Source organism: Cucurbita moschata, unplaced genomic scaffold (assembly GCF_002738365.1).
Source record: "Cucurbita moschata cultivar Rifu unplaced genomic scaffold, Cmos_1.0 Cmo_Scf00004, whole genome shotgun sequence".
NCBI classification, from domain to species: domain Eukaryota; kingdom Viridiplantae; phylum Streptophyta; class Magnoliopsida; order Cucurbitales; family Cucurbitaceae; genus Cucurbita; species Cucurbita moschata.
In genome coordinates, this window is record NW_019268520.1 from 6806813 (window position 1) to 6819698 (window position 12886).

General features: G+C 34.5%; 3 protein-coding genes across 3 annotated transcripts in view; all 3 read right to left on the reverse strand.

Annotated features, from left to right (window-relative positions):
* Positions 1-167, reverse strand: part of LOC111441398 (putative tRNA (cytidine(32)/guanosine(34)-2'-O)-methyltransferase) — a 5962-nt gene extending 5795 nt beyond the window's left edge. Inside the window, exon 1 of the mRNA XM_023078365.1 lies at positions 46-167. The gene's annotated coding sequence lies outside the window, so the exon portion shown is untranslated. The remainder of the gene's footprint in view (positions 1-45) is intronic.
* A 699-nt stretch (positions 168-866) lies between these two features.
* LOC111441399 (26S proteasome non-ATPase regulatory subunit 7 homolog A-like) lies at positions 867-4978 on the reverse strand. The gene is made up of 9 exons (XM_023078368.1): positions 4674-4978; positions 3865-3957; positions 3695-3776; positions 3313-3409; positions 3117-3192; positions 2967-3025; positions 2675-2797; positions 1562-1705; positions 867-1310 (listed from the first exon to the last, which is right to left on the reverse strand). The coding sequence occupies exons 1-9, from the start codon at positions 4858-4860 to the stop codon at positions 1239-1241; spliced, it is 933 nt and encodes a 310-aa protein (XP_022934136.1). The 5' UTR covers positions 4861-4978; the 3' UTR covers positions 867-1238.
* A 922-nt stretch (positions 4979-5900) lies between these two features.
* LOC111442466 (glycerol-3-phosphate 2-O-acyltransferase 6) lies at positions 5901-8168 on the reverse strand. Its single transcript, XM_023079914.1, has 2 exons — positions 7492-8168; positions 5901-6935 (listed from the first exon to the last, which is right to left on the reverse strand). The coding sequence occupies exons 1-2, from the start codon at positions 8107-8109 to the stop codon at positions 6045-6047; spliced, it is 1509 nt and encodes a 502-aa protein (XP_022935682.1). The 5' UTR covers positions 8110-8168; the 3' UTR covers positions 5901-6044.
* Positions 8169-12886: the final 4718 nt, after the last annotated feature.

The window sequence follows — 12886 nt, forward strand, 5'->3', positions numbered from 1 at the left end:
TTAAAAAAAAAAAAAAAAAAAACAAGAAAGGGAGGAAACTCTTACAGTAGAGATGTACGACTAGGTCCGTTCCCAAGCTGGAATCAACCTGATGATAACTTCAAATCTTAAGTCCAGTAGTTTTGTGCCGGCGCGCCGCTACTGCTACCCGCGCCTTGAATCCTTAATTCTTTAAATTTTAAATTCTGATAAAATATACATATATATTCCAATTAATTGTAAATTCTCTCTAAATCCCATTTTTAGTGCTGGTTTTGGAACTTAAATGAATATTAAAATGTTTTCACTTTGTTTGGGGTGGGGGGATTTACTATGATCCACGGTAAATTTTGATATAGTGTCAAGGTAATTAATGTAATTATTCAGGCTCAATTTTAGCATCAAATAGAACTCCATACTCCAATTTATCAAACCCTAATAATACTCCAATTTAACAAACCCTAATACCACCCAAAGTGAGTTGATAATTTTTCTAATAAAATTAAGTTTAGTTCATGAATTTAAAAGTCGTATTTATTTAATTTTTTAACTCCAAGAAAAATGTTAAAAAGTCTTTGAATTTTAGAAATATCTTATCCTATTCACATTTTATAAAACATAATTGATGTTATAAAATTAAAATATTAATCTAATGAAACTCTTAGCTTAGAATTTTGAAATTAAACTTATAATTTAATCAATAACATACCATAGTGACTAAGAAAAAAACACATTACGTTTGGAACTATTTCAATTGAAATGAAGAGGTATTCAGTCAGTTGTAGCGATGAAATACTATCATGAAATAATTTACAACCAAAGAGCTTAAGCTATAAATGGAATTTGTAGGGTAGTTTGTAAATAGAGAGAAATTATACCCCACAAGGAAAATCAATGATCCACTATGGATAAAATATTTTTGCCCATTCAACGATTAAACAGCTTCAAAAGGATGGAACAATCATTTGATTCTACGACATTAGCAGCTAATGAGGCTTAGGGTTCTATACTTCCTTTCACAACCTGACTTCAAATTGCTTTTGAAAAAGAAAAATTGAAATGAGTGGTCTACAGCAGGCACATATTTGGGCAAATAAAGTGACATTGAACAAAAAATTATCAGGAAAATACATGCTGGGAAACTAGCCATCTCTTCCAATAGGATAAAACAAAAATATCATCATCAATCAAGAACCCAACAGACAGATAACTAGCTCCTTCAACTCAGATGTTTCAAAGGGACTGATGGAAGCTGCACATTAGTTTCCGGAAGCTATGGGGACAATTGCTGGCTTTGCATCCTCAGCCTTTTCGTGTTCTTTGTTTAACATCTAGAAAACAGATTTTTCCACCAGAGCAATCAACGATTATGAGCTAATTGAGAGGATATGTGTGCATAAAAGAGCGTTCGAAAGTCATTCCAGGTCAATTTTAATGGTATGAAAATCACGTTAAAAAGAGTAAAATCAAGTATTAAATAGGCATATGTAATAGAGAATTGGAGGATGACAAAGGTAATTTCAACCATTTCAAAATCACTACTAAACATACCATAAATCGGCTGGAAATGATAGAAACTAACCTTGTTATTGATTAAATTATGAAGTGCAATGACACTCCGGATGAGTGAGGAAAGATAAATAACCAGCATCATATCATTGGTTTTTACTGCAAATGATTTTATCAACTCTGCCACGTTAAGATTTGGAAGAAGGTTGAATACATCCTGCAATTTTGAGTAGAAATTAAACATCGGTATAGCTTTTCAGGGTGTTTTCAGGGTGGAAACTTGTAAATCATAATCAATTGGTCTGTTCCATGTTAATACGTCTCGCACCACATAATGCATAAAACATGATGGAAAACAAATCACACCACAATGAGGAAGTTCTAACATAATAGTGTGTGTTACGTAACAAATCTACAAAGATGGATGGATGCATTTGAAAAATTCACGAGACATATGTGACGAATGCATCTTATTATTGGCCATGACATCAATGTAATCCCTTTCCCCTCTTCACTGGATCTGTATAGAGACTGCCTATTAATTGATCGTTCTTTTCTTGGGGGGGGAACCTATTGGGTCTTTAATCGTTTCACAAATATGAGATATCAATATCCTGGAAATGATAGTCAAGGCAATTTGATTTCATGATATCCTAGTTGAAGACAAATTACAAAGGAATTCCCATCCTTCGGTTATTAAAACAATGCTTGAGTGAGATGAGACACAACGTGAACTTATTGAATAAAAAAAAAGGAAACAACTTTTTATAAGCATATAATACTGAAACCAATAAAACTTAGGCCGATAACGTTCAATTAACAAACAAACGAATAAAATAGACATCAGAAAAAGAAGAAAAAAAGAAAGGACCACATAGGCAAGGCACCTGAATATATGACATTTTTTCTTAATAAATGTTTATTCCTTTTTTAAAACTGCAAGCAAGGTTACCTTGCTTAGCATCAGATTACGCAGACAAAGGTGCATTCAGCACCTAAACATGCCTTCTAAAAAAGTGGACAACATGTTTTGAGTTGTGGAATATTTGTCATTTTGATTGGACAAACAGTGTAGAAAGCACATCATCAAATACATTCTACAGTACACAAGCACACGCGCAGGTGAATCAATATAATGCAGTGACATGCATAAAAACTGCACAGAAATGGTTAGAGAAAATGGTACCTGTAAATGGTAAAGAATCTCATGATTTAGCGGAAGCTTCTCATCAATAACAAGATCAAGGTAGCCACGAATCTCACGCAGTCGTGCATCCAAACCTTTCAAAGCAGTAAGTTTTCCTGTCACCTATAAAATACCATTTATATTAGTCAATGCCTTCGTGACCTATGCTGTCATCTAAAACTTCAAGTTTCATACATCAAGTCAATCAAAAAGGTTTTGGATCAGTTTAAATAAAAGAAAACTGATTGGAGAAAACTGCAATGCGAGACAAGTAACAGTAAAGGAAATTAACCTCATTGGCAAGTGTACTAATGGTGGTATCCTTGACATCCCTTAGTAAGTGTTCCACACCTGTATTTAGACAAACCAAGAGTGTTATGTGGTAAAAAAAAACTGATGAACACCCTAAAACGGGAGACTTGAAATTCATTTTAGTACTCACCAATTTCCTCAACCTCGTGGGCAGCAATAACTGAAGGTACATGAACAAAGATCTTCTGGCTCTTTTGGGTAGCATTCTGTCACCCAAATTAGAAGATATGTAACGTCAATTAGAAAATGATCTTAATAGTAAATTCAGAAGCATTAACTCTCTAACGCATCGAACATTTTGGGGAAAAGAGAACATGAAATCATACCTCTTTAACTTCTTCAACATCATAGTAGGCTTTAGTAGGTATTCCCAACTCCTTTGGTTGAACATCAATAATCACAAGCACGGGATTTGGTACATAACTAAAAATCCACCGGAGAAGATATGAGTGACTCATGGTGTAACCAGACATACAACATCGGTCAAAATGATGCAATATTCATCATTTACTGACTATGTGATAGCCTCCTAAAGAATCTAAATTCATGGTATAAAATTACATAAATAAGGGCTTAAAAAACTAGAAAAAAGGAACACAGAGAGGACAGGATAGAGAACAAGCAGAATAGTTTTTAAGAATGCAGAATTTGAGAACATGAATATAAAATTGTGAGAACCTCAATACCAAACATGTATGGAGATCTTACTTGTGGAACAATTGGTGAATATCTAGATCATTCTCCCGTAGCTTTGGACCTGTGCTATACCAACCTACGATGTGCTCCTTAGCTGACAAGTCCACAAATTCATGGCTGATATAAACAAACAATTCTAAACATAGAAAAGGCACAAAAGGTACTAGAAGTAGAGAAAATACCATTTATTCTCTTGAACATTGAAAACATCGATTCGTGATAGTTGTGATCAAGAAACCATATGCTTGGATCTTTCTCATCTTCTTCAAAGGGGACTGAAATAAAGAGCGTGGACTACCTATCAGAACAACAACGACCCTACTGGACTCATACATGGCTAGATTATAAACAGTGATTTGGAACCACAAAAGTCTACAGTCGATATAAATAAAATCAGTTAAAATATACAATGGTTCAACCCAAAATCCAAACAATCTCGAGGCAGATGGATAATACTGATGTTATACATTTAATAAAAAAAATTCAGTGGGTCCCTAAAGTATCGATAATTTTGGCTGCCAAAACCTTAACCTGCACGAGTCAATCGAGTATAGCTTACCAACGAATTTCCAGTGTCATGCGAACTATGAAAAGAGTAACAACCAAAGCAGGTGAAAAAAGCAGGAAACTGACTGCCAGAGTCCTAAGTAATTCATAATGAGAGGCAACCTAAGAGATTTTGCGAACTAGGACAACCAAAGCACAAATAATCGCTTCTTTTCATGCCTTTTTTGCGAATCAGGGCAACCACAAGAAAGGTACATTTCCAGTCTCTGTAGCCAATTCTAAACTTATGTTCAACGAACGTCAAATTCAGACAAATACCCAACAAATGGCCCAGATTCCTTGCACCATATCATACAAATCAACCAGCGTCCACTTTCAGCTATTAAACCGAATCAAACGACCAGAAAATTCAGATCCAAACACAATACAGCAATATTTTTGACAATAGGCGAGAGAGAAATCGGAAAGAGAGATGAATACGGACCTGCATAGCTATTGCTGACATCGACAGTGCCCTTGAAAGAGCTACCGAGTAAAACTCCTACAACTCGTTTGCGAGATTCCTTAGCAACTCGATTGTAGTTATCGACGATACTGAGCAAAACCAGAGGGTGGACTACAACCTTCTCGACTGGCCTCGATGATATTTGCTGCGTCTTGATCACATCCATGGTGGAATTTTTTGCAGTGTCTCCGAGTTCAATCGAATTTGCGGTTCTGTGGTGAGGAGGTTAAACCCACTTAGAAATGGAGAAGCAGCTTATTAAGCCCTTTTTTGTTGAGGAGTTTTCTTGGCAGAAAAGCAAACCTCCGTTGTGATGAGCCAGCGACCCACTCGGCCCAAAGAATCCACAAATTCTAAACCGCGCTTTTCGTTTGCTTCTTCCGAGGTCCAGAGGGAGATAAGCCCAAAACAATCCGCCAAACCTCAGGTGAGCCCATAGCCCAATATCAGACAAGAAACTGCTTCACTAAGATACTCATATTCACAATTATTAAATAATATATTTATTTTCATTTATTAGCTTTACACATAAAACAGCTATTAAATACCAAAAATACCTAAATTTACAAATTAAGTTGAATTGTCAATTAGTTGACATTTATGACTTGTCATCTCTTCTCCTTCTTCGGTCTCTATATCATTCATTATTTTCTTTTCCCACCTCTGAGAATGTTCTTGTACTAGTTTTCGTTTATTGTTTGTTTGTAAAATATTGCAAATCGAAACAATAGATACGATATTCTTTTGTACACGGTCTTTGTTTATTGTTATAATTTTTTCTAAATACGTGGAAGTTAAAATTTGAATTTGTAAGATAAATTATATTGAATATATGTAGGTGTTGTTATGTAACTATCCATCCATAAGGTACTAGATGTACTCATAAATTTTGGTTGGTGTGAGATTGATTGCATATCCTCCACTACCATTGCCAGCGTTGTTAATAAATAAATACACATAGCACTATTATTTATGTGTACCTCTTACACTCTCCTCTCCTCTACCAAACTATAACCTAAGAACCCTTTCTTTTGAATGAGTCAATCAGAATGAGTGATGCAGGAGGAGCATATGGTATCACATTTTTGGCTTTTATGGCGCTGCGTTTTGTGGCTCTAAAGCAATGAGTAATGCAGAGACATAAAGGCCCACTCAATTTATGCCCTCCACTTTACCTTACCATGTCAATAGGGAGTCAATTTTAAAACAACACAAATAAGGACAATTTGTGTATACATATTGAAAAGGAACAATATACATAAAACCATTTATATTTATTTTTTTTCTAATAATTGAACTTTTTATGGAAAATAGAACCGATAGAGATTAGAGAATAATGGGGTTTTGGTTTTAAGTAGATTTCTTAACTGATTTGCCATTTTCTTTTTCAGGGGAAACTCGGCCGTCAGTTCCGGAGAGAATGCCGTATTTCCCCTTTCTGGTCAAATTAGTACACTCAAATCCTAGGGTTCCGCCAAGTACCTTTTGAATGTAATTCGCCACCTCAATCGCTGATCTTCCGCTGCTGCACGTCATTTCCGCTGGCAACTGATTCAGAAACGTGATTTCGTATGTCGGTCTCGGATTCATGAACACAAAGTACGGATCGAGCAATTTGTGTCCATTCACCGTCGTCCCGTAAAATACACTCTGTTTCGTGTTAATGGCGACGGGGACGATTCTATCTGTTAGCTCCGCGAAAAGAGCACTGAATCGTAATAGGAATGGCTCTCTGCAAGTGGTCCCTTCGGGGCAAATCACGAGGTCGCCATCTTCAAGAAGGCGTTTAATGTGAGCCGCATCTTTCTCTCTCTCTCTCGACAGAGCAACGGCCTTGATCGGAGAAATTATCTCCGTGAATTTGCTTATACTGTACGTAACGCAGCTGATTTTTCTACCTAAAGCGACCGCGATGATCACCGGATCTAGGACAGTGCGGTGGTTGCAGACGAAGAGGACGCCGCTCTGGCCTTTCTTCGGCGGCGGCGGCGGAGTGCCCTTAACAACGACCTTGATTCCGAGGAATTTGTAGTTGTACCAAGCGATTCTTTCCGGCAACGGAATGTTGGTGTAGACTCTGAAAATTGAAAGGATCACGCCGATCGGCAGCCATAAGAAGGTCAATAACGCCGCCAGTGGTGTCGGCCGTTGCACAAATCGGCCGTCGTGGAAAATAATCGGGCTTAAAAGTTTGTTTCTCGGCAGCGGCTCACACTTGGATCGTGGGACCATATATCCTTCCTGAATCATCAGCCACAAATTTCAAGGTCAGATTATACGTAAATTATAATTTTTTTTCTTTAATCCAATTTAAGTATTTATTAATAAAAAATCACTCAAATATTGATAATTGTGATAACTAATATTCATTCATGATGCATGAAACTGAGTTTGGAACGTACATGAGGAAGATGTGGGTGTGACATGAAAATCTTGTGGTTTATATTAATCGCTCCATAATGTTACTAAATAATAATGCAACAAAACAATATTAATTGAAGGCACGTGCTAGGAAAAAGGGGAAAAAAAAAAAGAAAAAAAAAAGGAAGAAACAGCTGGAGGATTTTAATTATGTTGAAAAATGAAATTTATTGAGGTTTGGTTGGAGATTGAATCACAAAAAATGTAACAAGTGATTTAGTGACCATTAATTGCCATTAAATTAAATGTAACAATATTAATTGAGAGCATGTAATTGGGCCACGTGGGTGGAAATTAGGAGGTAAATAAATTAACAAATTTAGGAAATATGAGATTAATAATAATAATATGAGATGGGGAGAGATGGGAAATAGACCTTGCAAATTGACATGAAATCATGGTCAGTTTCTCTATCACCAAGCCCTAAATCAGGCAAATCAGTGCCCACTTCCTTAATAAGGCCCGTCTTCTTCAGATCGCCAACCAGAACTCCGGGTTTTTTAACCAACCCGGTAGCCCGACCCGATTTCGTCACTCTCAGCTCTGTTCCGATGACCTTATCGGCTCCCAAAAACGTTTTCACGAAGGGTTCCACCATAATCCTCGGATTAGCCGTCACAATAATCCTCTTCCCGAACGAATTGAAGACCTTCCAAGTTTGGGGATGAACATCCTCAGAGTAAAATTTGGGCAACACAGAGCGAGCCACCATTTCGATATCCGCGACTTTCAAACCGGCGAAGGCCACGAAAATGAAAGTCTGAATGGCCAGGGATTCGGACAAGAACATGTAAATTAAGTAAACTAAGGGCGACGAAATCAGAAGGAGGAGTCCCCGGAAAATGCTTCCGGCTTCGACGGCGACCAGCATGTAGTAAGGGAATGCGCTGTGAGAAATTAAAAGAGTTCCGTCTAAATCGGCGGCCACCGTCTGGTCTGACCGCCGGTCAATGTTGCATTTTGAGATGGCCGGAAATTGACGGTAAGCCCCCATCGGAATTCTCAGACTTGCGAGAGGGAAATCAGAGAGAGAGAGAGAAATGGCTGTGAGTTGGGAAGCGAAGAGGGGAGAAAATGGGGTTTATAAAGAGACAGTAGGCAAACTTCAGATTTTTTTTAGTGTGATTTAAATATATAAATTACTTGAAAAAAAAAAAAAAAAAAAAAAAAGGCAGTTAAAACGAGTGCTGAAGCACCATTATGCTCACCCGAGTCCCATGTGCACGAGTAAGTAACTAAATGAATTGCATTCAATTGCTATCACTTAAAGTAATTTGTGTCTTTGATTTACACAAGGTACAAGTTGAAGTATAATTTATTATCCATGAAACTCATGTTGGGTACGAATTCGATTTTTGTTGTTGTCACAAACAGAACATTAACAAAGATCTATCATCAATTCTCTGAATTTTTTTGTTTGATCGATTAATTCGTTAGTTTTTTTTGTTTCATTTATGGTCTAATTTATTTTATATGATAATGGGCTAATTTATTGGATTAATCTACATGTTGTTAGTAAGGTTTTGGACTGATTTGGGTTGCCTTTTTTTTTATACTAATTTTCATGTTGTTTTTTTTAAGTCCATAAGTATTTTATAAATTAATGTAAAATTAAACAAAGTAATTAATATATGAATAATACATTAAAATTGTTGAAAACAATAAACAATGATGTGAATTCAACGTGATCTTATTGCTTCCATAGCTTTGCTACAAGAAACTATTAAAAAAAAATATTATGGACATTGTGTGACCTACAAACGTGTACGACAAGCTAAGCAAAAACTATAAGTTAAAGTTTTTGGTCAAATTCTTTTAGTTATTTTATTATGTAAAAAATACTTTTAAGTCCTATAAATCAAATAAAGTTTATATTTGTTTAGTCTCGCTAGCTTAAAAAAAAATATATTAATATTTTATGCGATGAAAAATTATATAAATACAAACATTATAACTATTATAATAATAATATGGTAAAGTTGAGAGAGTAGTAGAGAATTAAATGGGGTTGGTTAAGGATTGTTTTATTATTAATTTTGTTGAGAAATAAATAAAAAGAAGAAAAGTTTAAGGTGGATTTGAGTGGTTGAAGGTGGATAACAACACCTCCATAACATTGAATAAGCCTACTTTTTTAGTTCATAGGCGCCGCCGCCCGCTCACTGCCGCATTTAACCTCTTCCGCTACTTGCCAATGGCATGGACTTAGTAACACGATATGAGGTTTCCATACTCGTATCAATAGTTTCGTTTTCCTCTCAATCTGATACTAGATCCCACAGTACTAATGTTTATGTGAGATCTTATAATTCGCCCACCTTCAAAGCCCAGCGTCTTCGTAGATACATTGTCCAGTATCTGGCTCTAACATCATTTATAATAACTCAAGTCATGGACTTGATACTCAACATGGGTTGGCAAAATCCCTATTAGTCCTCGTTAGTCATCGCTGACACTCGTTTCTCTCTCCCATCAATGTCGATTTTAACTATTACAAACTGGGTATGGATTGATTTTTTCTCAACAACCATGTTTATTAGGTTTGTTCTTGTCCTTTCACCTGAAAATGTCTTCACACTTGCACTCTCATGTCAACAACACCCAACCAAATTATTATGTCTGTCTTAGATAATACAAGGAGAAAGCACCAAAGTTTTACCATATATTTGGGCGAAGTAAAATACAAAAGTTTTACATTTGGACAACAACCAAGATTTCTTGCGATATTTACCCAACCAACACAAACAATTAATTATGGTAGTTTTTTCAAAAACTATATTTTTAAAAACAGGTTTAATTGTAATTAGTTTCTTGAGCATTTAGGTTTTATTAGATGTCAAACCAAAACCCTCTTTTTCTTACAGCCATATCAAGAACAGTCAATTCATAAAATCAGTATTTAAATAAATAAATAAATAATTAAATATAAAAATGTTTGAATTAAATGTGAAACTGTGGATTTTATTGTTGAGAGTAGGAGCCTTCTCTCAACTCCTCTACATTTATTCTTACAACTACTTACAACTGTCTTCCAACTTTTAATAATATTATATTATTATTATTATTTTTTTTTTAATCATAAATGATAAAATTAAAAGAAAAAAACAAAATACTTTTAATTATTTTTCCATCTATCTTATATTAAATATTTTAAATGTCTAGTTAATGACATAATTAAATACAAAGTGAACATGAAATAAATGCATAAATGTAGTTATAATGTGGAATATATCACATGAAAAATTTATGAATAAAAGAAAAAATGAACACGTAATTAAACTATAAATATCGTTCTTAATCACGAAATGAATTAAACTTGAATATTTCATGGACCTAACTTAGTAGCATTTATTTATGCACGACAGTTCTAAATCAACCAAATATGGTGTACATAATTTTAACCTAAGCTATTTTTGTGACAAAATTCTATGAAAACTATAATATGGTCTATATACCTAACTTAGGAACATTTATATTTGAAATGAAAGTCATTTATTTTTGTGGAAAGTTTAATTTATATCACCGAACTTACCGGCGAGTTTGTAAAATAATTTTAGAATAAACACAAATAAATTAAAGAAGGTGACCATTTTATTTTGTATTTTTAAGAATAGACTGTTTTGTTAAATATTGGAAAACAAAATGGTGACAATTAATGATTTGTAACGTTAATATCAATTAATATGAGAATTTAAATTATGAACTTGAAACAAAAATAATGTATCATCGTATTTATTAAAGCTTATTCATATTCGCATATAATTATTTAATGAAAATTTAAAATAACATGAAAGGATAATATACGAGGAGGATAGCATGATTATATATTTTTTATTAATTATTTATCATATTTCTATCAACATTTTAATAATTAATTAAATGGCGAAAGAGTTTGAGAAGTAATTTTAATTAATTAAAATTAGCCTTTACTGTTTATTGCAAATCCAATTCAGTAGTAGACGAATTGCCAACTCAGGGGAACCAACGGGGGAGGGGATTTAATTGGGCCTTTTACTTAAGTTGAGCTCAGCCCACATTTAAGCCCAATTATCATTGGGCTGAAATATGAACCGGCCCATATTTTCGGGCCCAAACTCACTAGTAAAATCCACAAATGTTCTTTAAAATAGGTAAGTTTACTAGTCTTTTCTTTTCTTTCCCTTTCCCTCTTGGTTTCTACGCTCGAATCTGTTAGGAATCACGACTCTCTACAATGATATGATATTGTGGAGTAATCCTCACTTATAAATCCACGATCATTTTCTAAATTAGCCCATGTGAAACTCACTCTTAATAATCTTCAACACAATCAACTCAGCATGAAGCATTGGATCCCACGCTAAGAACTCCAAAATGCACGAGGTTGCATATTGTGATGAGAAAAGTGACATTAGATTTGGCTACAACCATGCTAGGGACAATCATGAGAAAAGTGGCCACCATGTTTACGCTAATGTTAGATCCACATTGGTTGAGTTGGGAGTAGATTTGTATGACGCGTTCAAAAAACCTTAAGTGGAAACCGAAGTCCAACCAGCCCACTTTGTTACTAATCCATGTTGGTTATGGTGGCTAATCAATGTATAGAATTACAGAATCCGTTTGTATATTATACTCCCATAGAACAGTGATAGATAATTTGTCAACTTCCATATAAAATCTTTAGATACGTTTGCTGATATGTTTGACTTTTGAATAAATAGAATTATAAATATTATCAACTTCCATATAGAATCTTTAGATAATAACCACTGAAATCTCACTTTTCTAAATTAAAAAATAAAAAAATAGTTCACCTTTAGTAAAGATATATATATTTAATAAATAAAAAAAGGGCGAAAAAAGCGTAAAATGTGGACATAAGCTAATTTCCAACAGAATCCTAATGGTCTTCCCATGTCTGCCATATTCATCAAATCCACAAAAACAGGAGAAGAAGATCAAGTGGAGGCATGCACATTAGACATAGACAAGCTGGAACACAGTGCCCACTGCCCAGCCAGACCTTTTGTTTGTTTGGACTTATTTATGTTAATGTTTCAAACATGCTGATTTAATAATGTTTTTACAAGGTTTAATATTTTTGAGATATTAATGTTGTATAAATTATGGTAAACCTCCACAGTTTTTTAAGAAATGCTTCGTTTTCCTCTTTAATCTCGATCTTATCAGCTTGAAATCAAAATTGAAAAGAAAAAACAAAAGGGTTTTTTTCTTAATCCAAATACTTTGTGAAGCTGGATGTTTTCTGCCCCAGATTGGTTGGTCTGTTTCAGCAATTGGTCATGGAGGTTTGGCCGAAAAGATAGTTTTTTATGACCCGAAACCGAAAGGCACAAACACAGAAAAAGGGAAGAAATGCAAAAAGAAAATTATACTAAAGAAAAAGGATACAATAGGGTGGCCAGCACGTGTAGAGATGATTAAAAGCTTTTCCCTTTATTTTCCTTTTTCCAATGAAAATCAACAAACTTTCAAATTAAAAAAAAAAAAAAAAAAAAAAAAAAAAAGGGTCTGCCACAGTGATGTGTTCATTCATAATTCAACAGTTTCGATGGCCGAGCAGAAGAAGAAGAAGAAAACAGCATTCTGTGCTTTCTTCTTTCATTCATTTGAAAAGGCAAAAAAAAAAAAAAAAAAGGGTCTGCCACAGTGATGTGTTCATTCATAATTCAACAGTTTCGATGGCCGAGCAGAAGAAGAAGAAGAAAACAGCATTCTGTGCTTTCTTCTTTCATTCATTTGAAAAGGCAAAAAAAAAAAAAAAAAAG